This window comes from Syngnathoides biaculeatus, chromosome 3, assembly GCF_019802595.1.
Source record: "Syngnathoides biaculeatus isolate LvHL_M chromosome 3, ASM1980259v1, whole genome shotgun sequence".
NCBI classification, from domain to species: domain Eukaryota; kingdom Metazoa; phylum Chordata; class Actinopteri; order Syngnathiformes; family Syngnathidae; genus Syngnathoides; species Syngnathoides biaculeatus.
This window is the reverse complement of record NC_084642.1, coordinates 20844452-20870222: the sequence shown is the minus strand read 5'-3', so window position 1 is coordinate 20870222 and position 25771 is coordinate 20844452. Positions and strand designations below refer to the sequence as shown.

The 25771-nt window shown below is 41.7% G+C and overlaps 1 protein-coding gene across 2 annotated transcripts in view; it reads right to left on the bottom strand.

The window, feature by feature from the left end:
- Positions 1-25771, bottom strand: part of ntrk3b (neurotrophic tyrosine kinase, receptor, type 3b) — a 147257-nt gene that overhangs the window by 46555 nt on the left and 74931 nt on the right. For both annotated transcript variants that reach the window (XM_061814754.1, XM_061814753.1), the window contains exon 9: positions 9703-9891. In XM_061814754.1, the coding sequence (XP_061670738.1) occupies positions 9703-9891 (189 nt within the window). The remainder of the gene's footprint in view (positions 1-9702; positions 9892-25771) is intronic.

The following is a 25771-nucleotide window of genomic DNA, read 5'->3' as shown; positions in this document are numbered from 1 at the left end:
AAGTAGTTTTTAACACAGAACTTTAGAAATGAGTATTGTTTTCTTTTGCTAGGTTAGGTTAGGTTTGCTCAAAATTGTTTTCTTTTACCTCATTAATTTAAGGTTTTGTTAATGGATTAAAGCACTGCTGATTTTGAAATCGAAGGTGTACGGTATATTTAATTTCTGATCATAGTTGCCCCTCTGGAAGTGCTCTCTGAGCACTGCGCTCCCACAATCCAGGAGTTGTTCCGTTGCCTCTGATTAGGTTCACTGGAATATAAACTTTGTTGTTTACAAAAAAAAAAAAGCACAGTATTTGGACATTAAATTGTGTCTCGCTTACAAAAATGTTTTTGGTTAGTCAAAGAACACAAGTCTACATATCTTTTATGTTTACAAAAAAAAAACAAAAAAAAAAAACGAGTACTAGGATACACTAAAAGTCTTTGATGCATACAACAATGCACATTAGGTTAACGTGAGACGCTAAATTGCTGTGCATGGTTCCTGTGTCGATGTCTTGGGTCAAGTCGAAAGTTACTAGATTGTCTTTGATAGACAAAAACACACTTTAAGTCAAATACTATACTTTCTTTGCCAAAAACATTATGTAACTAAAATTGTCTTTTTATGTACATAAAATATCAACATTACTTTACTCTAAATAACACTGAGGGGAAAAAAAACTACCTATCTGTAACTTGTCCCTATTGTTTCCAATCATAAGGTAAGTACAAGACAACTATAAATTGCCTTTGTTTACAAAACACGTTTGGTTAGACCAAAATGTTTTTGTTTTTGATTTTCCCCCTACAAAACATTTATGTATGGTTCAAACTCTGGCACAAGGGTACTTCATTAGAGGGCGCACAAAAAATGAATGCAGAACCTTTGGTGTGAATTACAGTCTTGTCTGCCATTTTGATTTGAATAAGACAGTTTTGGAGGATTTGGCAATTTTCAGCGGTTGTTCCTGAGCAAACAGAGATAGTAACAGAGTAATAATTCTCAACAGCAAAGTCCCTGTCCCCTGCAAAAACAGGGGGAGATTAACAACACAGTAAATCTTGTTCATGCAGGTGCTGGAAATATGGAGTGAGCTTGCCTTAGCGGAGTTGGTAATAACCCTACGAGGATGCCAGTAATGCTAAACTAAACTAACTCAAGTTCCTCCTCTTCATCTGAAGGCATTCTTTATATCGAGCTGGTGGGACATAACAAATCCGTAATTAAAAAAGCAATCCAAGCGATTAAACAAAGCCACTTGCTGTGAGACAGCGGATCCCATCGAGATAGCAATCTGTCATTAGGCTATAGAATTGTCCTTTGCCTTTCCCGCCTTTATCTTGCTAATTTGGCCGACAGAATTGGCCTTTTTTGCTAAACACCCAGTGGATTAAAAATAAAACCGAAAAAGTTCTCAGCGAAACATTGTAATCAGTCACATCTCTACTATTTACCCCCCTTGCTTGACCAATCCAGTCGTCATTTTTTTCCACAACTTTGTCTCACTAAAGTGGCCTTTGTGATTCAGTGCGTTCATCTGGAGGTAGACCGGAGTCAGACGCCATTTGAATCATTTATTTTGGTTTAGCTCGACAGACGGCCATTTTCGATAGAGCCAAGCAAAGTCAACAATGCGTTGCATGCATACTTGCTGACTGTGGCCAACTAGCAACAGGAGTAGAAATACAATATCAATACAATGTTATGGTTGTCTGGCATTAAAGTACTTTATCCCGATTTTGACTTTTTACTTTGATTTTGAACAGCTAAACGACCAACAAAAACATGATATATTCTTCAGTGTTAGCCTAATGATAGCAGAGTGTCTGATTGGTTAGCACATCTACCTCACAGTTCTGAAGACCGAGGTTCAAATCCAATGTTCTTCTCCCAATGTCTGCGTGGGTTTTCTCCGGGGACTCCAGTTTCCTCCCAGATCCCCAAAACATGCATCGTAGGTTAAGTGAAGAATCTAAATTATCACTAGGCGTGAATGTGAGTGCGAATGGATTTTTGTTTATGTGTGGTCTGTGACTTGTTGGCAACCAGTTGAGGGTGTACCCTGTCTCTTGGCTGAAGATAGCTGGGATAGGCTCCAGCAAGCCTGCAACCGTAGTGAGGATAAGCAGAATGGAAGACGAATGAATTAATCAATGTTATTCTAATAGCATTATTACCTTGTGTGATAATAAAATGGTCATTTTTTAAACTTTTTTAGAAAATAGCAACAAAAAACAAACAAAAACACAGATACACCAAACTAACTTAAGTGTCCAATTGCTGCCATACAACTTTTATGACAATGACCTGGATGATGATGCTCCATAGAAAAACAAAGAACAATGTTCCCTCACTATATCTAGCAACCTTATCTTTGGTCTTCCTGCAGCTCTCTTACCACATTCACAATTGCTCTGGACTGTTTACTCCAAGTATATATTGTCCTCCACCCTTAGTGTCTCTTTTCCCTCTCGCCTTGCACACGAGCACAATTTTCATCCATTCCTCAGGAATCTCTTCACCCGCTAGAATTCTGTTGAACAGAGCTGGTCAAAAACTCCACAGCCACCACTGCTAGATGCTTCCATCAGGACCAACTGCCCTTCCATTTTTCATCCTCGTTAGTGCCTTTCTAACTTCCCCCTGACTAATCATTGCCACATCCTGGTCCATCACAGTTGCCTCTTTTACTCTCCTTCTCTCTCATTTTTCTCCTCCATCAACTCCTCAATGTATTTTTTTCCGTCTATCCAGCACACGATTGGCACCAGTCAACAGATTTCCATCTCTATTCTTAATCACCCTAACATACTACACACCCTTCCCATCGCTATCCATTGCTGTCTGACCAACCAGTATACAGTTTATTATTTTTATCCTTTACCTTCGTTACCTTCCGACCTGCCGTACTTGTCATCATGCGCCTCTTGTTTGGCTCTCTGCTTTGCTTTTGTCTCCTTCATCTTCCACCATTTTACTCACCACCGTCCTATGCTGTCTAGCTTCACATTCCCCTACCACTATCTGAGGTCAATAACCTCCTTCAGATTAAATTGTGTCCAGAAGATGTACCATAATTTCTCAGCACTAATTCGTAAAAAAATCCTAAAAGTCAATGTAGCGCATTATATCTCGGCATAGATTAAAAATAAGAAGAAAATCATATTGTATAGTCGTACACAAGTTCCAAGGGGTGATGAAAAAGGTGTACATTTACATTCCAATATGATATGCAATCGCTAATGTTACACATTTTTATATATTACAGTAATGTGCGCCACCTATTTGAGATTCTTGAACTGCTTGCGGCAGTTTGCCACATTACGATCATTAGCGGAGCATTTTCTTGCTACTGCAGTAGATATCAGAAATGGCTGCCCGTGATTTTGTTTTAACATCAACTAAGATAGGAAATGGTGACTTGTTACGCAGCCGCTTTTAAAAGAAAAGTAAGCACCGCTGCCAAAGACATTGGAAACTGTGAAGGAGCGTGGTATTTCAAAGTGGCTGAATCGAATGGGAGATTGTGGAGGAAGACGAAGGAGAAAATCATCCAGGAAAAAGAACATGGAAGAGTTTATGGACGTGGGAAAGTTGCACAGGATTAGTTATAGGATTAGATGTGAGCTAGTCGAAGGCCACATACAAACAACCATTTACACTTACATCTAAAGACAATCGAGTGTCTTCAATCAACTTTACATGCATGTTTTTGAAATATAGGGGGAAGCTGGAGTATTTGGAAATAAAACCTGCGCATGTGACTAAAAAAAAAGCAAAATCCACACAGGAACGCCAGAACCCGAATTGAAACCTCTTGCCTCTGAACTGTGGGGGGACATAATAACCGCGCGTCCACTTTTCCACTTGCCCCAAAGTAATATTTCCTTTTTGAAAAATTTACAGACGCTTAAGCACAAAAATACCAGATGGGTGTTTTTTTACAGCAAACAGAAGGAAGGTCTCCCTCCCCATCAACAAAACGACAACAAAAAATAAATATGATGTGAATGGGTGAGTGTCAAAGGGTGATTATGCAGAGGTTAGCTCTACTGTTGTCATTACTTCAACACTGTGTTAGTGTAGGTTAGTGGTAGACTGGTCCATGGACAGATTGCGTACAATTTCGGGATTTTGCCATCGTTGCTACGGAACTACAACGTAAACCAGTAAAACCTCGGGAGGGCAACACGTGTTGCCTGACTGATGGTATTTTGGGAGACAACTGACAAAATTTGTCACCCTCAAGTGACCATCCTGAATCCCACGTATTCAGGTCACAGGTTCGACTGGAGTTCAACTGCGACGATTTTGCCCAACATTTTGTAGATATTTTTTTCCTGAAGATGTAACGTGCTAACACCCAAATTGTCCTTAGATCCATCTCGTTTCAAAGCGATATTTAACGACATTAAAATGTAAATAAAAAAGGCTGGAACGGGGGTGAGTGGAAAATGAAATACTCATGAATAAGGCATTTCTGAAATTAAAAAAAAAAAAAAAAAAAAAAAACACCAGCATCAGCAATGTTGAAGGCAGGCACTTTTTTATCCAACCACATCGTTTTCTGGTTGAGTTGGCGGACTGGACTTGACCTTCTCATTACTGATGGACATGGTGCTGCTATTGAGCAGTATGTGTGTCTGTGAGAGAGAGGCGTGTGTGTGGGGGGACTGGCAACGGCATATTCCCTTGAATACGATGCTTTTAACTAAATTAATGAATACATTATGGATCAGTAGCCATCCATCAATAATGCAGCTCTACTGTATCCGAGCAGAGTAAAGCTCTTTGCTTGACAATAAGAGGAACCCTGAGACCAAACCCGACACAGTCCCTCCAGAGGAACCTGGGATGCTGCAGTCATGGCCCTGCAGAAACGACACCAGGAAACAGTGGCCAGGAGCAGCACTAGCAGTCCGCCCACATCCGCACTCTCATTCACAGGTTGACACTGCCTGGCAAACATCTACACACACTTACGCGTACACACGCAAATGCATGGACACACGCGTACGAGCACATAAGCAAACACACATAGATAAGCGCATGCATTTCCTTTCCTAGTGTGTGCGTCCTGAGGGGAGGGAACACATTCGTATTCAGCACAGGCAGAAACACTCGGGAGCCATTTTGTTATCCCAGCCAATGACTAGAAAAGCGGCAGCCATTACGACCTTGTGATGAGTTTTAGGTTTGTAACATGATGCACTTTGAAAGAAACAAACAAAAAAAAAATTGGGAGAGAAAGTAACAAAGAAACATCTCTTGTCTCCTGCCCCCCAAAAAGCTGTACAATGTAGAAAAAATATATCCATATTAAAGGGAAATTAAACATTATGAGAATATTAAAAAACAGTGGGCAACATTTGAGGGAAAAGGGTGGATTTTTAAAAAGCATAAAGACTAAAGACTGTTAATTGAAAGGAAACTCATGTTTAACAAGTTCATCGAAGTTGAGTTTTTACTGTTCACCTATGATTTTTCTCGCAAGAAAAAAGGTCATTTCACAAAATGAAGTCGTCATTTTTCCATTATATTTTTAATGCTTTTAAAAAAAAGTCAGTGGAGCGAGTGCGCAGAATCAAGTTCCTTGGAGTGGACATTAATGAGGTCCACAACCCCTCATCACTGGCCAAGAAAACCCAACAGTGTCTCTACTTCCTCTGCCAGCTGAGAAGAGCCAGAGCCACACCCCCATCTCGTGCTTATTCTACAGACGGACCATAAAGTGCATCTTGACCAACTGCATCACTGTATGGTACGGAGCCTGCACCACATCTTGGTGCTTGCATATTGAGGGCAGCTGAGAAGATCATCGGAAAAAATCTTCCCTCTCTGGAGAACATTTACAGTCCCCGCCTCACCCGCTAAGCCCTCTGCATAGCAGTGTATGCCACCCGTCCATCACACAGGAGCTTCAGTCTGCTGCCATCAGGCAGGAGACTGCAGAGTCTGTAGGTCAAAACTATCCGACTCAAAGTTTTATTCATCAGGCTGTCAGGAATCTGAACTCTCTTCCGCTTACTCCCTCTGCCTCTTCTGTCCTCTGCCCACCTGAACTTTGATGGCCCATAAACATGTAGATGCACACTCACAGACTTAGTTTGACGAGTTTCTAAGCGAGGGGGCTAATTAGGGCTTATTTCTATCTTGCACTCATCACCTGACCTTTGATATTTGTACATTTAATTAATACATTTTATACTGTATATGCTAGACTTTATTTAGCATTTATAATGCTAGTGAGGTGTTCCTGGCATGTCCCACCAAGTGGAGACCCCGGGGATGCCCCAGGCCTCACTGGAGAGACTACATCTCTCTGCTTGCTTGGGAATGCCTCGGGATCCCCTCAGAAGAGCTGGAGGAAGAAGCTGGGGAAAGGGAAGTCTGGGCTTCTCTGTTACTCCCCTCGCGACCCGACCTTGGATAAGCGGGACAAAATGGATGGGTGGATATTTGTATTTACTTTGTCTTTTAGTGCAACGTAGGCCCTTGAAGCCCGGGTGTCATCACTATAAACATTCTAAAATAGATATTGTAATGAAAAATACATATAACAGTACTCACTTCAATGTTTATACCGAAAAAAAGTGAGCGGAGACCGCGTCATCCATGCACAAAGTTGCGTATTTGAGTGTCCCTCAACATCCAAGTGGTCGCCATATTAGTCGCGTCATCTGTCCTTGACGTCAGCGTCACTTCCGCCGTTGAAAAAGCGCAGTGCCTGCTACTACGGAAGCCGAACAACAGAGATATTCACATTTTTCCGACGCCCCTTCTGAAACCGAAGATCTTTTCGAAAAGGACAACACCACACAACCGTGTGAAGTTACCGGGGCAAGATTACACTAGTGTTTCGAGCCCTCAGGGCAATATTACACTATTGTTTCGAGCCATATTCAGATGATAACCGATCCACTCCCGCAGCGGAGATGAGCCATCGCGGCTCATCGCAGCCGGCCGGTCTGGCTTGTGACAGAGCCGAGCGGTGCTGCTTTAGTCACAGTCGAGCCGGGGCACTTTATGCGCGCACGCCACTGAGTAACGCATTCTCGGCTGGGTTCTTCAGAGCCGCCCCCGTCGCAAAGCCCGACGCGCAGACTTCGCAGAAGCTGTGACCGCCGAAACTCAGCCACACCAGCTGAGGCCGTGGTGTCATATAAGGAGGAGGTGGAGCCTGGCTATGTTGCTTTTAGGGGTATGTTCAAAGTTGCCGCAGTACTCGATGAACACTATCGAAACATTGTTGGCTGGGTAATGCGCACATCAACACATTTCATACGCGGATCTTTTGCTACGTTATGAGAGAGACCGATTACGTGGCCCGCCCCAAACAATTTTTTTTTTTTTTTGGAGCTGTATACACACCTACCTGTTATTTGGAACCCACGAAACTCTTGTCCTCTGCACCCGTGCATTTTTCACAACAAACAAGGTGTCTTTCAAACTTATGAAGGATAATTCCATTCTGCCGAGTGTTCAAACAATGTCCAGCAATGCAATGAGCCGGCATTTTGGCTAACACGAAGGAACAACGAGATACCTTCCCGGAGGTAAAACTAATGGAAACAAACGAGTCCACTAGGGGGCGCCTCTGTTCTGTACGTCACTTCCTGCTTCTTCTCGAAAACAAATCTTGAAGAAAGTGTTGTAAATTTATATTAAAAATTAAACCATACAGTCTTTCTATATTAAAAACTTTAATTGCTCTTGGGTTTAGAACATCACCAAAAGTCGGAATGCAATAAGAAAAAAAAGTTGTTTGCTTTGAGAAAAAAAACCAAGAGGTTCATATTTTTGAATATAGAAGAGTCATGTATGTTAGATAAAATATTCTTTGCATGAAGTTGCATTATTTTTCAGAAAAAGCTTCACATTTTCGGAACAAACTATTTTACAAGGATCTATCTTTTGCAAGATAAAAAAATGTAGTTTAGGAAAATCTTTGTCTTATTAAATAATATAAACATATAATTTTAATGTAATATTCTATATTTATATACATCTAATTTTAAGAATAAAATATGATTTCTTTATAGAAACAAGTTAGAATACTACAAGATTGTTTTTTTTTTTAGAAAGTGCTATCTACATTGGAGATTGCTTTTGTAATTTTGTAAGAAAAAAATACATTTTTGGGCGGGATAAATAAATGCTATTTTAATTACCGAAAAAAATCTTACAGGACAAGAGTTTCATCAATTATATATCTAGACTGTAAATATATTCTTCAGAAAAAAAGGTACTCATTCATGAGAATCAAGTCAAAGGTCCCCCCCCATAAAAAAAAAAGTATTCTTTTTGGACGAAAAAAAAACTGTAGGGTGACAGGCCTGAGAGTATAGAACACGTTCATATTGAGGGCATGCAGAAACAGTTGGGAGCCATTTTGTTATCCCAGCCATCGGCAGAAAAAAAGCTGTGGCCACAACGACCTTGCTATGGGTATATTCATAAGATGCCGCAAGCTTTCTTTTCCCGACCGAGGTCTGCTGACCATCCAAACGTACTTCGCATCCTGTGAGCGACTTCAATGTGGAGGTGGAAGTTTCATTGGAGTGTCATTTATTCATTACCTGGCAATCAGAAGCGGCGTGCGCAGCATGAGATGTCATAAATCAGACGACGGCCGACCATTAACAATTCATGCCATTCATAATACATAAGACCTCTCATTTATTTATCACTTCTAAATGGGATTTCCTTCTGTCGCCTTCCATCCTCGGTCAAGAACGCGTGTTGCCGCGTGCCCGACGGCCATTTTGGAAGCAAGCCAAAAAAACTTACACAACGCGCCCGCGCTTTGTTCGGCCAGTTTCTAGCGAGGGGGCTTGATGCGATCATGGCTAATTAGGCCTTAAAGTGATCTTGTGGTTGTCACATTTACGTCTGAATTGATTCTATATGAAAAACAGCGCCAGATGATCGCGCCGCATGGCTCTGCACAATAGAAGACGGCACGTCACAGGGAAGGCCTCGGGGGTCTCGGGCAGTGCGTCTTGTTGCAAAGATCAACTGCAAATTACAGCAAAGGTGCACCTTGAGATTTGGCAAATTAACCGTGTTTTTAGAATAAAGGTTTGGACATTTTTTTTCAGAAAAAGTTAGCAATCTTATGAGAAGATAGTTGTATTTTTTTTAGGGAAAAAATATTTATTTTTGTAGATATGAGAGGGATGAGAAGCAATTTTATGTCAATTAAAGTATCATTTTACATCACATTTTGCAATAAAAAGTACATTATTAGTAGTAAAAGTAGTAGTATTTTTTTTCCAAATAAAGTCTTTTTAATTTAAAGTTGGACTATAAGGATAATTAAGTTGTATTTGTTTTGGAAGCAAAAAACAGATATGATTATGACAATAACGCCTTCGTATTATGACGTAAGATTAGGCCTACGTTTCGAGAATAAAGCAAGATTTGTAGGAGAATAAAGTTGTAAGCTTTTCTTGAAAAAGAAGAAAAAAAATGACATTTGATGACAAACATTCACTTAACCTGAATATATTCATTTGGGGCTTTTTTTTTTTCAGCTTTAGTTCAAAAGGGACCACACCGAAGCATATCGCACAAGAACTCACAAAACATTCAGGACGCATCAAAGGATTCATTTATGATTTGCCTTTCTTCTTGGCGACACTGGTTCGATTAGATTAAAAAAAAAAAAAAACAGCGCAACCAGAAAACAACATGTCATTATTGTCTACTCACGAGTGGCGGGCTTGTTGCAGTTGTGTCCATGTCGGAAATACTGCGGATTCTCTACCACGGGGATGCGAGTCATCCCGATGACGACGGCATCCGGGCCTGCGTCCAGCGTACACGGTGTTATGATTCCGTGGTTGACGTGATGAAGAGGGCTGGCTGAGTCTTCCTCACCGTTGATCACAGCCACTGGACCTGAAACCAAATGGAGTTTTGGATCAGCGAGGGAGCTGGAAGAAAGAAGCGGTCAGACAATTTTGATAACGTCCTTGTAAGTGAAAAATTCTTGTAGCTGACCAGTAAACATGCCCTCCGGTATCATGGAAGGACAATTTTTTCGGGCCAGAAGAAACTATGTCCAGTGCACAAACAAAACAATAGTCAAATGAAAAAAAATGAAAAAAAGAGAATAAGGAGAATAAAATTGCATTTTTTTAAAAGAAAAATAGAAATATTACAGGAAGATTTTTTTTTCAAGAATTAGCGAACTTGAATATTTCTGAGAACCAAAATAAAAGGAGCATTTGCTAGTCATTTTTGGGAGAAAAAGTTGTCATTTCAATTGAAAAGTATGTTTTCAAGAGAAAGATCTTACATTTTCTGAATTAAAAGTCTTACCTTTTCAAGAGAAAAGGGGATTGTTGTAATATGATAATATTTTTTCCATGAAAAAGTTATCTTTTAAAGAAAGGATAGGATTAGGATTTAGGATAAGGTGCATAAGATGCATGTATATTATTGAGGAAAAACAAGGGCTCAACTTTACAAGAAAAATGTCACAGTTTTTTATATAAAGTAGTATATTTTTAAAAATTTTATCATTATTATCTATTTTGAGGAAAAAAATAGTTTTACTTGAGAAAAATGTGTCGATGTAACAGGAAAACAGCTCATTTTCATTAGGAACAAAGAAATATATTTGTGAGGAAAAATGTTAAGCTGAAGTAAAAAAAAATCAATATCCAATTTATCAAGAATAAAACCATTTTAGATCCAACATTTTTTTTAATTAAGCAATAAAAACAGAATTAATGTTGCATTTTCCTGAAGAACAATTGAGACATCAGAAATAAAAAAAAAAAAAAACATTGTAGGGAAAAAAGTTGTGTATTTTGTTTGAGAAAAAGGTTTGCAATGGAGCAGTACTGTAGATTTTGTATAAAAAACAAAACAAATAGATACATTACATATTTCACAAAAACAAGTGGCATATTTTAGAGAAAAAAATTTAATATTTTGTGAGATTTTTGTATATGACGTGAGGAAACAGTATATTGATGAGAGAAATGTTTCTTTTTTCAACATTTTTTGATTTTTTGAGGAAAATGTACATTTTTTTTTTCATATTAACATTTTTTTAATTGTTCTGACAATATAAGTAGTTTGAGGGAAAAAAAGCATCACGTCTTGAACAAAAAGTGTTCTATTTTGTGGCAACAAAGGAGCATTAAAAGAGGCACACGTGTAGGAAGTCAACTGCGGCGGAGCGCTGACAGTCAATTTGTTTACTTGCAATGCCGAGTGCCTCAACCATAAGGTGGCAAATAGCTAATCAAGACCAAGCGACATCCAATAATAGACCTCAGCCTTGGAATGAGGAGCAGAGGTGGCATGTTTTGCGAAAGCCTCAATTTATTTGGGACAGCTGTGTACACAAGCGTTGTCGTCTGCACTTTTGCATCAGAGCGCTCACTTTATTAGGGACGCCTGCGATGCATACGCACGGATAAATTGCCAGGCACAGTCGAGAGGCACGTCACTGGAATTATTAGAATTTTTTTCAATTTTGCCGATCCCTCAAAACAAATCATCTTACAGCAGTTGAATTAATATACCCCAAAACACTCCCCTACTCTATCACAATTGTCCACAAAAAACTTTTTTTTAAAAATATACATTATAAAATAAAGTAAGCCAAATCCTTCACAAGTTAATGTCAATCTGAAAAAAAAAATCTTAAAGATAAGTCTGTCCTGAGAAATGGGCATAATAACCATAAAATGGCAGCTTCCATCTAAAGTGATGGACTTTCCGTCTTTTCCCCACATCAGCTCTTGAGACTTTCTTTGTGGCTCATTTCTTGATAAACATGACAACAAAATTTCCCGTTGCATAGAGAAACTGACTTCTGGTGCTCAATTTGAATTTTGCTCCACATTATGTAAATTAATTCAAAGGGTTTTGTGTTTGAAAATGGTCACCTCAAACCCAAATGGCAGACAATGTCATCAACATGCTTTGACCACAGAAAATGATGAAAGCTCCAATGTTTGCCCATTTCGTGTCACCCATCTGTCTAGCAAGGGAGATTCAAATTCGGTAGCCATCAGAGAAATCTCGAGAACAAGTTCATTATTAATTCTTGGTTGCTAAGTCGAAAGCTGCTGAATTTAAAAAAAAAAAAAAAAAAAAAAAAAAAAAACTACCCCACCTAACCGATCTTGGGCTGCACTCGCAATTAATAGAATTTTAATCACAACAGAATGAGTGTGATTCTCTGCCCTGTTTTTTGCATTTAAAATGTAGGCACTGCTGCGTATGAAATGTGCTTCATTAAATATCGGCACCACGCTCTGGGGCCAACTTTAAAAAAAAAAAACTAAAATGGCACTGCTGCCCAATGTAGTAATCTATGAAGCTTTCATTTTAACGTTGGCCTTCTAAGCACATTGGCAGAGGGGAGGCACGTCACGATAAGAAACTATTAACAATTTCTGTCGCGCCTGCCTTGACTTCAACTTCTTGGCTGGCATGACCGTTGTAAAAAAAAAAAAAGCCCTAAGTGAATAGCGAGGGAAATCACAACTGTCAAGTTCCTTGTAGTTTGTGAAGACTCGGCATTCTTTATATTGACAGGGATTTTCCAATGAAACTCCATTTATACTACTAGTTTTTGACTTGACTTATATTTATATGAAAAGAATATGGCCTCAGCCTCATTTCATTTGAGCTCAGCACGGGTGTCTTTGAGAGAAACAGGAACAAAAGAAGCATATATATTTTTTTGTTTTCCTTATCCTCTGGGATGCCCGAAACCTCGACTGAGGGGGCGCTTATTGGAAAGCGCACAAAAAGACGAAAATGTACCGTGCACAACAAAAACAACCATGGCTTTTAACGTCTATCTCACTCTTGCTCTCTCTCACACACACACACACACACACACACACCACACACACACGCAAACACACACACACGCACGACTATGGAGGAAGTCCACATCACAACGGAAAAGAAAAAAAAAACAACAAAAACGGTACCTGCAATGAATGTGTCTCTTTAATAGGACACATGAAATGGAATGAAAAACCATCTGATCAGACTCCTGAGACAGATCGATGATGGCTGTGCTCCATAACCACACACACACACACACAGACACACACACACACACACACACACACACACACACACACACATTCAAACGTTTTTTTTTTCTCTGCCGAGTAAAAAGGGAAAATTGGCCCTCTCGGATGTGAGACCAATATAAAAATCCCATTTATCTTGGGTGAGTGACAGAAAAAGCTCCACTGGCTAATACAATATGTATATAGTGTCACTCCAATTTCCTGGACAATATTTGATAACTGTGGACAATTACAATTCTTCAGCTGTTTGAACCATAAAGAGCCACTGTAATAGTTGCTCATATCTTAGAAGTGAGCCTGACTGTCTTTCACAATCCAAAATACTGTGGTGCCAACCTTGGAGACATCATAGCGAGCTGCCACATTGACCAAGAAGGATTTTAAATGGAAAGGAGCATGGCAAATCTTACTACCTTCAAAACACCATAGATTAACATCACACCCTAATAATCGCCATTAGTCGCAACTACTGTAGATACTTTACATCTGGAGTACCATTTCCAACAAAACGATCCTAATGTGGACTCTCTGATGGTGGCAAAGGGCCAGATTGCATCATGATGTTTAAAGATGAGCCCCCTGCTTCCTAATACATTTCCCAGCGCACCATCGTTCCATTTGTCTTCGAGAATGATGCCACTCCGGCGAAGATCGCTCACCGACTCCTCGGCAGACTCTGGGCGGCATCCGTCAATGTTCACTCGCCCTTAAATGTGCGGCGCCGGCCATCGCGGCCTGCGGCATTTTCACCAAAGTGTTTTATGTTTATGTAAGGCGCCCACCTCAGGTGCATTAGCTAATTCGCTCCGATCGATTGATCAGGCATGACACCGGCATCATCATTTTTTATTTATTTATTTCGCAATTTACTGCCGACATCCCCACCCAGATTCAGAACAGGCCCTTTCATTACGCTGCTGTCAGCACACTGCGGAGATGGATCGCTGAGATTAAAGGCAACACTGTGTTGCGACCAACTGGGTCACTCCCCCAAAAACTCCTTGTGCTTTGGCTGATGGGGAGCATGGATCCTCATGAACATGGAAGTCAACAAGGGGAGGAAATGCTCCCCTGCAGCACCTTCAGAATTGTAGGGAGGGGAGGGTAATCATAGCTCAAGCCACCCTCAGGTGTATCATCACAACAAAATAATAGATACAGTTAATATCTCACCTCAACTAGATTGCTTATTAGTTCAGTAATTGGTCGAATGTTCCTGAAACACTGAATCCTAACATTAAGCAATCCGCCTTAACTGTAAACCTAATGCCTATCACTTCACTATATTGTAGCTGTTACCCTAAATTTAATCTGAGTCCCAAAACATTAACCTGAGCCATAAAGCTATCCACAAAGTGCTAATCTTACTCTATCTTCATTCTCCTTATCCTTAAACTAACTGTACACTAACCCTAAGTGTGTCACTAAAGAAAATAAAAAATCCCAACCCTATACCCAACCACCCTTTGTGTATCTGGAAAAAAAAAAAAACAACAGTAAACCAGAAGCCATAAATCTAACCCTAAAGCCCCGATCTAATCTTCTTCTTCTTCTTGATCTAATGCCTATCCCAAACTATATCCCTTACCCTAAACCAGTCTTCTATGAACCCAATGGACAGGTTTTTGTAAACATCCAAGACATCCATCCATACATTTTCCAAGATGCTTATCCCCACAAGGGTTGTGGGAGTACTGGAGCAAAACCCAGAACATGATGCAGGATGTTTCTCTTGGCGCATCAGGACACAGAACACAATGCGTATTCATACGCTGTAAAACAAAAACAACAACGAAAAAAAATCCTGCTACACTGTAAAAAATTACACACAAATCCGTGTGATAGCGAAGCCGCGTAAAGTGAACCGCATTGCAGCAAGGAAACTCTGTATTGTCCATTTCAGTTCTCCCCGCATTCATGAAATGAAGGCCGAACTTTAATCTGATTCCCTTGCAGCTGCTGTTGGCTTTTTTGCTCTATCATTTTATCCTGTGGAGTGTCAACTTGAATATGAAATGACTATCTCACTGAACAAGGTAAACTATACACTTGCGAAACAAATAGCCAATTAAAATATTTTGTTTTTCTGTTGAATGTAATTTTTGCCAGTGAACTTCACTGCGCAGCATTGGCACTTTGGGACAATATGACATTTCGACAAACAATTATAAACTGTTGCCTGCTGTGAGGCGTGAGTCATATTTGTTTTTAGTATAGTTCATATACCAAAAAATATTCTGTTTTATTCAAAACCTTTTCTTTTCTTGAATGCCAATGCCATAGTTTACCTAATAAGTGTCGAATATAGTTTCATAAATCTCAGCCCAGCTGACGCACATCAGAGGCTGTGGTGCATATTTTGAGTGACCAAAAATATGCAAATGATTTCTTTTAATGTTTCAGGATTAACAAAATCTTCAAATTTAGAATTACATTTATAAAAGGAACGAACTAAAACAAAACAAGTGGTATTTGAATATTGCTGTGATGATGAAGCCGCGCAGTTCCCAGCATGCATTGTGCCATGCAGTGCTGAACTATCGTCATAATAAGGACGTTACCCCTTATCGTTGATGCGTAATTATGTTCCCTGTAGTTCGTTGAATGTGTCTCTTAAGTTGGATTACAATTATGCAGCACTTAGTTGGAATGAAACCTTGACTGTGAGATGTGGTCCATACAGTCACCTCACCTCACAAATCAGAATCTGTATCTTTGAATGATGTCAATAATTATCAATAATAACATGATAATATGATCTAAAATTATAATTAACAACAATGATAACAAAAATGGTGATAAAAATCTGGATAAAAATAGTCATCATAATATATATATACACACGTGCAGAACAATTACTGGATCACTAAAGAAATTGCAATATTATACTGCCAGCAGCGATTCTATACAATGCTGTAAATTTCTCCAGTGTGTTGCTGAAATCAGTAATCTTAGAATCTACAGTATTTTACCTGATGTTGATTGATAGTTTGATACCGGTTTATTTTAAAGTAGGTTACAGGATCGCTGCTGCCAATAAATTACTGTCATTTTTACAATTAGAGGTTTTACAGTATAGTACAGTCCCACTCACATGTCAACATTTTGCTTATCTCTTTAACATAATCCTTGTGGGTTGATGACTACTTTAGCTTATTTCCCATAACTTTACACAGTTCAGGCTCTTGATGTCACGTTCGGAAATTCAAGCGGGAAACAATTAATTCCGCCTCTCACTTCACTGCATTATTGATAGGTACCAAGAATAAAAGAAGGCATGAATTGAAATCTCTTATGTGAGCAATAAAAGTATTCCATTGTAACACTGAAAATAATTTTCCCTTGACAAATCAGTGGATAGCAGCGTCACGGTCTGCTACTTTTGCACTTGAGTAAACACTGAAAATGCAAAGTGACAAAATATGGTACAATTACCAAGTCCCACTTGTAATATTCTAGGGTCAGGACAGCGGTTTTGACAGGGGGTGGGTGCGGGGCTTTTCATTACGAAGTTACATGCAACTGTTGTACATGTTATTGTTGATTCTCATGGAATAATGCTTGCAAGCGAGGGAAGGGGGTGCTGAAAATTTCATCTCCAAAAACGGGGGTGCCTCAAAAAAGTCTATGAACCACTGGGTTAGGACAAGTGGCATGGAAGCATCTATAAAATAGTCATATAGGTCTGGACTTGGCACATTTTTCTAGCATTTCTTAATATCTCAGACAATTTTGCACAAAACCTTGAGACAAAATTTTGAATAATGGAAGCGGCGGACATTTATGAAGGTGGGGATAAAAAAATTAAATGGCTTGTTTGGCCTTGGTGGAACTCAGCGAGATTGCCATTTAGTTGAATACGAATAGTAAATATGACTGCATCGAAGGTTTGAAAGAAAAATCTAGAATGAAGTGAACAACTATGTGCACTTAATGTGGCGCAGCTGCAAATTTTTCTTTTTACAGCACTCTAGGTTTTATTCCTTTTTTTTTTGTTTTATCACTCTCATTTTACTTTTGACTGATTTTTTACTTTCTTTATATTAAAATGACTATATATCTGCCCAGGCGTCTCTTCTTCCAAGTGGACACCGAAGGTGATTCTCAGGACACGCAGACAAAAAAAAAGAAAGAAAAATCCCTGTGGTATGGAATAAATTTTTCAGTGTGATTGCTTCCGTTCCACCTCCTTGTAATTATCACACAGATTCCCTTTCAAACGTAGTTAATTAGGACTGGATTTAACTGGAGGACACGAACAATAGAACACAGGAAGAATAATTCACAGAGAGACTTCTCATTAATGATAGACGGGAGCCCAATTAAGTTCACATGTGCCGGAGTGGTAGAAAACCACAAGGAAGGCTAGATCGTCACAGGGATCTATCAAATAAACAGAAACCGCTGTAATTATCACAACGCAATGATACGGTAAACATCTATGGAAATAATGCTGGGCAATTCTTCTGAATGATCTTTGTATATTTACTTGTGTACAGCGCCTTGCATGATCTTGTTTGCATTTTGCATCGCAATAAAACGCGAATACCTTCACATGTAAAAATATCCATCCATCCATCCATCCATCCATCCATCCAGCCATCCATTTTCTTTGCCCCTTATCCTCACGAGGGTCGCGGGGAGTGCTGGAGCCTATCCCAGCTGTCAACGGGCAGGAGGGGGGGTACACCTTGAACTGGTTGCCAGCACACAAACAGCCGCACTCGCGATGATGCCTAGGGGCAAGTTAGAGTGTCCAATTAATGTTGCATGTTTTTGGAATGTGGGAGGAAACCGGAGTGCCCGAAGGAAACCCATGCAGGCACGGGGAGAACATGCAAACTCCACACAGGCGGGTCCGGGGTTGAACCCCGGACCTCAGAACTGTGAGGCCAACGCTTTACCAGCTGAGCCACCGTGCCGCCCTGAAAAAATATGAACGAGAAAAAACGTTTAAAAAAAAGACATTTTCCTTGAAATGATCATAAAAACTATAACAGGGTCCATACTCAGTCTGACCCCAAAAATTTAAGGGCTTTTTAGGGGCATTATTAGGGGCTGACACGAAAAATTTAGGGCTGACACGAAAAATTTAGGGCCATCGTGGGAAATCAAGAGTAAGGAAAAAGGACTCACCCAATGGTGCCATCAACCGTTCTTGGTTCATCAAATGTTCCAGTACCTCAGTACCTGTGACAGTGATCACCTGTCGCCCCTTGTGGTAGTTCTCATTGATATGACCATTGTCAATGTCTTCACATAACAGTATACAGAGAAACTGATTCTAACTACAATTGCAACTATATACACAAATGTCTTCTACTGATGTCTGTCTCAGCACCCCTACTCTGGCTCCTTGAGCCTACCCAGTGCCTCCTCTATTTGTTGCTGCAGATGTGCCAAAGTGGCTCTCTTGTCCTTTGCTCTGCCTCTGAGTGCATTGGCCTTGGTGATAAACCTCAGATTCCTCTTTTCTTCTGCCTCCTCACACAGCCTGTCAGCCTTCTCAATAAGCGTAGATATGTCAGTCTCTATTCTGGCTTTTTTGGCTTTGAGGCAGTAGAGATGAAAAGTGGGCAGCGATGCCAAATGTAGCCAGGTAGGAAGTCTTCCTTTGCCCACAGTGGGAGTTTTTAGCAATGTCACTGTCTGGGAACATGACTGCAAACACTTTCGAATTATTTTCACAAGATTTGTAACTGTAATGGTTGCAGACCACTTTTAAAGTCCACACAATCTCTACCTTTAACGAGTCCGTCTTCGTGTATTGAACTATGTTCATAAAGCCTGACTTCCGGCTGGTTGAAGTCGATGACTGGACAACTGTAGGTGCGCATGCACTGCTAGTACCACTGCCTGAAGTTGATGCTTCACTATCTTGATATTTTAGAAACAGATTCATACCAACGGAAGATGAGAGAGTCTTCGCCAAATCAGCGTGTCTCCTGTTTTTCCGGTGCGACTCCAGCGCTTTGACACCCATCTTTTCAAGCTGGTAACTCTGCTTGCACAGATGGCAGTAAAACATGTGCCGATCTTTTGGATCTCGACGAACCCAGCTCTCGAACTCCTTACTTTCAACCCAAGCATATTGAAAAATGCACTTCCCCATGATACAAGTTGGATCGATGAAAGAACTACGCTACGTCGTAACGAAGACAAAGTGAAATGCCTACTCACGGAAACAAACAATGGAATATCGACAAGATGGCGACTAGTTGTCAACACGGTGACCTCCGTTGAAAATTTCCGGCTGATTTGGACGCCAGACGGATCGCTATTTTTTTTTAATATTTTTTTTAGGGAGAATTTTGGCGGTAGAGGTCCTCCCTTTGATTTTTTTCAATTTAAGGCCTTTTTAGGGGCTTGACCGGTTTTCGCGGATTTGAAGAACTTTTAGGAGCCCCTAAATGCACCTTCGAAAATTTAGAGGTTTTTAGGGACTTTTAGGGCCGCGTGCGAACCCTGTATATAATACTTTATACTTAAAAATAACAAACAACGTAAATACACTGAAAAATTTTAATAAAAATTCAAAATGGAAAACCCCCAAAACATGAAATCAACCTGCAACCTGAAAAAAATAATTTTGAGAACTGTCACAATTATAAAACATAAAAATAATTCTACAAATAACTGAATTATCAGTCAAAATAGATATAATCATCATCACCATCATCATCATGATAATACTGTAATCAAATACAAAATTAAAAATGAAAAAATATCAAAATAATACAACAAAAAAATAAACTTGAAAAATAATTGTAACAAATTAGTAATTACATATATAATACATAACATTTTCTTTGAATTTGGGGTGGCGATCACTAAATTGTTTTTCTGCTGCTTTGGTTAGCAATAGAGTTCAAATGGGCTTGGCAGCACGGATAAGAGGTGAGAATCAAATAAAAAGGAGTTTAGCTATGATGACGCAGCGTGTTGTTCATGGCCCACCTTTTACTGCATTCTGTGGCTTCTCTGAAAAATCTCTCATTTCCTGCTGTTGCCACAGCTTAGTTTGGCGGTGAAAGGGTTGCAATAGTAGCGCAATTAAGGGCACTTAATTAGCAGATGCCACCACCATGTGAAGATGCCTGCTGGTGATGTGTTAACCTCTTCACCTTTTACAGAATGAAAATAACTAAGCTGACACATGGCGTCACTCAACTCCCTCCACACACACAATGGACCACCCTGCATGTCCTTTCCGGTTTACGCTGCTGACCTACTACTGCGGGACAGCTGATATTTATCGTCCTGCGCAACATTGACGATTGGAGATTTATGCTCCATGCGCACAAGCGGCATTACGGCGCCAACAATACTGCAGGCGGGAGGGAGGAAGGACATCGTTTGAAAACATCCCATATATCCGTTATCATAAGCGAGGTTGCCCTCTACCAGAGTCAACCTCTGCAGTGACCCAGTACTGAATACACAGAAAGTGAATCATAAATAAGCATGTTTATCTCATGTAAAAAGAATAAACACCCAAGCATCCATCCATTTTCTGAAACGCTTATCTTCAGTAGGGACGCGGGCATGCTGGAGCCCATTCCAACTGACTCAGGGCGAAAGCGGTGTACACGCCTGAACTGGACTATTGAACCCTGAACTATTTAAATATATAATCTGTCAAAAATGTGTGCTCGAAATGTGTGTGTGATTGGGAGGGTTGTCCTGATCCTGCCGCTCCAGCCCGGGCGGTTGCGCTGATTGGGCGGCGCATACCTGCGCCTCATGCGGGCTGATTATCCTGTGTATTTATATGACCCCAATGACGACTGGTCCGCGCCAGATCGTTGAGGTTCATGTCCCGTTCGAGTACTCCCGTATCCCTGATCGACAACCCGTGTGTACCGACCTTCGCTTGTTCTCCGACCAACCCCGTAAGCCTGGCTCCTTTGACACAGCTGCCTACTTTGATCGTTCTCCCGTGTACCGACTCCTGCCTGGCCGCCCACCTGTTCTCTTCGCCCGACGTCCCAACTACTGCTGCTGCACCTGACTGCCTGCCCGATCCGCGACCACTGAATAATAAACGTTTCTCCACGAACTACCTTGCATCTTCCGAGCCTTGCATTTGGGTTCGACTCCCGTTCTGATGGGTCGTGACAGAACGATCTGGCCAAAACAGGACCCAGCAGGAAAGACCTGGCGTCGCCGGGACCGACGCAAATTAAACCGTCTGGTGGAGGACCAAGCCTGTCCGATCCAGGTAGGCTCCTTGATGTCCTCCGCTTCCGTGTCTTACGCTCCGCCAGCGAGCTATGAATATTCTCGACCACAACCCGTCCGGCTCCTCATTTTCTTCTAGACTCTGACTTTTTGGAATATGAGGAGGACCTTTATTTGTTTGAGTACGACTCAGATGATTTTGATTATGAATCTCTTTGCCCGGTCTTTCATCCCAGTCAATTTGCTCCACCTCCCCGCGTTTCCAGCACCCAAACGTCTTCGCCCGGTGGGTACAAGTACACCAATCCGTTTGAGGGAACCCGCTTGGCCATCTACCCGGGACCTCCGCGTGGCGGCCAGAGGAGATGTCCAGGTCGGGCGCTCCCTTGTGCCTCCCGCGGCGCGGCAACAATGACTCCGTCCTCGTCCTCCCACTCCTCGCCAGCAATGGTGAAACCGGCAGAACCGAAGATGGTGGCAAAGCTTCCAGGCCAGAGGGAGGAGGAGCCGCCAAATATGCGATGCGTTCTACCGCGAAATGCGGGCGGAGATAGAGCGGCAGAGCGCCGAATTGGCGGCTCTCACGGCCCAGGTCCGGCAAGGATTGGCGAACCAGCCGAGCTACGATGACGTCGCAACTGCGACGGACTTGCTGCTGACGCAGGTTCACGTGGCAGTTGGAACTGACCCGCTCCCGAGACACGCCCACGTGTCAGTTTCGACTGACTCTCTGCCTACTCTCGTTCACGTTGCCGTGGGAACAGACCCGCCACCTCGCCAAGCGCACGTTGCAGTGGGAACGGGTCCGCCACCTCGCCAAGCGCACGTTGCAGTGGGAACGGGTCCGCCACCTCGACACGTCCATGTCGCAGTTTCGACGGACTCGTTACGGACTCATGCTCACGCGGCAGTTGGAACTGACCCGCTCCCGAGACACGCCCACGTGTCAGTTTCGACTGACTCTCTGCCGACTCTCGTTCACGTCGCCCTGGAAACGGATCCGCCACCGCGCCACGCACACGTTACTGTTTCAACGAATGCACTGCAAGCTCACGTGGCAGTGGGGACCGACACGATGTCGCCTCACGTCGCTGTCCAGGAGGTGGCGACGTCTCCGCAGCCGCTTCTCGTCCGTGCCCTGGAGTACCAGTGCCGACCGGTCCGCGGTCGCTCCCCGTTCCTGCTCTGTCGGCGACCGATCTGCGGTCGCTCCCCGTTCCTGCTCAGTCGGCGACCGGTCCCATGCCCCTGTCTCGACGGCGACAGGAGCTGGGGAGTTCTGTTGAGCCACCCCGTAGCTGGAGAGACTTCGGGATGGCTGTGATGGTGGCGGTCATGTCTCTGGTCCTTCTCTCCATCATCCTCGTCGCTCTTGATGGCTCCCAGCCGCTTCATGACCTGGCCTCGTTGGTGACCAATCCACGGCTGCCTCCTGACCAAGCCTTGGTGGCGACCAGTCCCTGGTCGTCTCGCAAACCACGGCGTGGGAGGTTCTCGTCCGGAGCAGTTGCCTGCCTCGGTCTGGCTCCTGCTTCGCCGTTTGGTTCCTCACAGAGGTCGTCCGCCCGAATCACCCCGTGGGGACCCTGGTGCTTGGCGTCCGGGTCGTCCTCCTGACCTGTCCACCCGGACGCCTTGCGTTTGGTGGCCTGGATGGCCACCAGACTGGGGCTGCAGCACAGGTTCTGACCATAAGAAACAGGTCAGGGCATAATATTCCAATTTTAAAGTCTTTACACTGGCTTCCAATCAGCTTTAGAAGACAGTTTAAAGTTCTGCTAGTGTTCTATAAATCACAAAATGGTTTAGATCCTGAATACATGAAAGAAAATTTGGAATTGGAATTTGGAATACAAACACAGTAGAGCTCTGAGATCGACTGATTCATACCACATAATGGTGTGCAGAGTCCAAAGCAAACATGGTGAAATATATTTAAAAACGCATATGGTCTCTCTATATGGTTTGATCTTCTGAATTTATGACAATCTTCACCATCAAAAAAAGAACATATGTATAATCCTGCCTTCTGTATTCCGAATTGGCAAAGAGTGACACCACTGTATTTTTCTCTTCACGGGAAAAAACTTATTATGAAAATTCCATTGTGGTATTTTTATACAAACCCATTTAGATCATAAAGATGTGCGTGTATACGCACAAACACACACACATGCGCACGAACACGCACAAAGCCTCATTTATCGTCACTGAATTGAAATGGGCAACGATACCCTCGACAGCAGCTTCCATGTAAATGGTGTTTACATTAGTGCAACGGCTCGACGGCCGTGCGTTAGAATGCTAAATGTTGCTGTGGCAGAGGGACGATGTCACTGGTCGGCGGTGGAAAGAGGAAGACGGGATAATGCCCGTGGAACACGAGGCGACGTTGAAGGTGCTCAAAAGAGGCAGCAGCACAGCCTCAATGCTGTGCTGCGTATAAATATTTATGGGCAACTGACTGACAGCTACTGCATTGTGCTCCCAGGAGACAGCATGTTTTCACATTGTGCGAAGACAACACAGCCACAAGCGCGCGCGCACACACATACAGTGCAGACGTGAGCAGAGGGCAAACCAGCGTGTAAAATTACGATTTTGACCAACAGCCCCTTAAAACTCACAAGCCACGGTCCCAGCATGAGCCAGATTAGAGAGGATGCTAAAACCAATACCCCAGGTCCTAGAATTTCCCTTTAAAGTCGCAAGAATCAGCCATCTATTCAAAAAAAAAAAAAAAAAAAGCTGACGAGCATCAACAACGAGAGATGAATAGTCACACAGAAAGTTGCTGTGACCTTTGTTGAGAGGCCTCCTGATCATAAACATACTTACTGTCCAATTGTGCCTTTACAGCACTGTATTTTTACAATTTTTGTTTGTTTACGGCAGAGGGCTCCAACAATCGGCCGCAGATGGGTCGAGTGCTGCACAGAAAGATGAAGACAGAACAATCTTTTTGGGTGGTGGAGGTGGGGTGGAACAGGGCTGGACATACTTTGAGCCTGTCGGAAGGCCCGCTTTGCCACTCGTGGTGTGTCCACCTCTGGCACTCCAAGAGTAAAGAAAAAAAAATGCCAAGTATGAACGCTCGCTTTGTGTCATTACCTTCAGCTAGTCCAATCACCTTGAGTCTTAAATTATCCATACCAGCGGCAGCAGTGGGACTGAGCTTGGAGACAAGAAATGAGGCCAGAGGCGTAAAGGCAAGTTCCATCTTCATCGCCGACATATTATGCACAAGAATGTGCTGACAAGAACTTTGTACTAATTTGAACGTCATGACACTTTACGATACTGTTGTAACAGTTATCACAGTAGTACTTAACAAAAAAATTAGATGGTAAAGGTCTATCCTTAAATTTAACTGGGGGAAAGCGGTTCTATTGATCAAGTTTGAAAATATCATTTTGTTGTATAATGTAAGACAAGAAATAGAACGTGGAAAAGGGAAATGCTGAATTCTTTCGAGCCTGGCTCAGATGTGGCATCCTACAAAAGGCTATGCTATGAAATGCAAGATGAGACCAGCCAGCTCCTTGAAGAGCAACAACTGCAACAAGCTACAACTAACTACAACAACTAGAGGACTTTTTTTTTTTTTTTTTTGTCAAAATACAGTATGTCTTCACATGAAACCGGTGCGCAGTGCAAGAAAAGGTTGGCGACCGCTGGTTTACGGAACATAGTGTACGAGAATAACAATGATATGAGTATCGAGTAAGATGCATACTGTTTCACCATTAAAAGCAGTATGAATCTGTTGTCACATGTCAAGTGTTCAGCTACACTGTTTCATTGTTTATACAACAAAAACACAATAGTTGAAATAATTCAGAGCAGTAAGACTCCAACTTAATGTAACGTATTTCTTTGTAGATTTAAAAAACAAAAACAATAGTTTACAGCTAATCAGAAATTCAGAATATAATCAACAACCAAGTGTTGCTTCACTGTTCAGAGTTTTCGGGTTTTTCTAAATCATCAGTGCCAAAACGGATTGTTTCTTGTTTGCAGGTTTTATAAATAGCCATACAATTGTTTACAATTATTTGAAATGTACGAGAATAACCTTGGACAATGAACCATACGCTTCTTCTGTTTTCAAATCAGTAAGACTCAAACATTGACAAACATCATCACTTGATAATGTTAATTAAGACAGATTTGTTAGAACAAAAGAATAATTGGGTAATAACCTACATGCTGCTTCATTGTTTAAATCACTCTGGTTAAGGTCACCATAGGTGTCAGCGGTTATAAACACTAAGAAAGCTGTTGTTTAAAAAAAAAAAAAAAATGTATGATTGTTTACTACAACTTGGAACAGAACTTATCAGAATAATCTTGGACAGTGACCCACTGGTGCTTCATTTCTTCATTTAAATAGCTTTTAAAATAAATGAATTGAGCTAGTTATTTTCTGCTGTTTAGAACTTTATTTGAACTATCTATTGGTAAAATCCATCTATCCATTTTCTGAGCCACTTATCCTCACGAGGGTTGCAGGAGTGCTGGAGCCT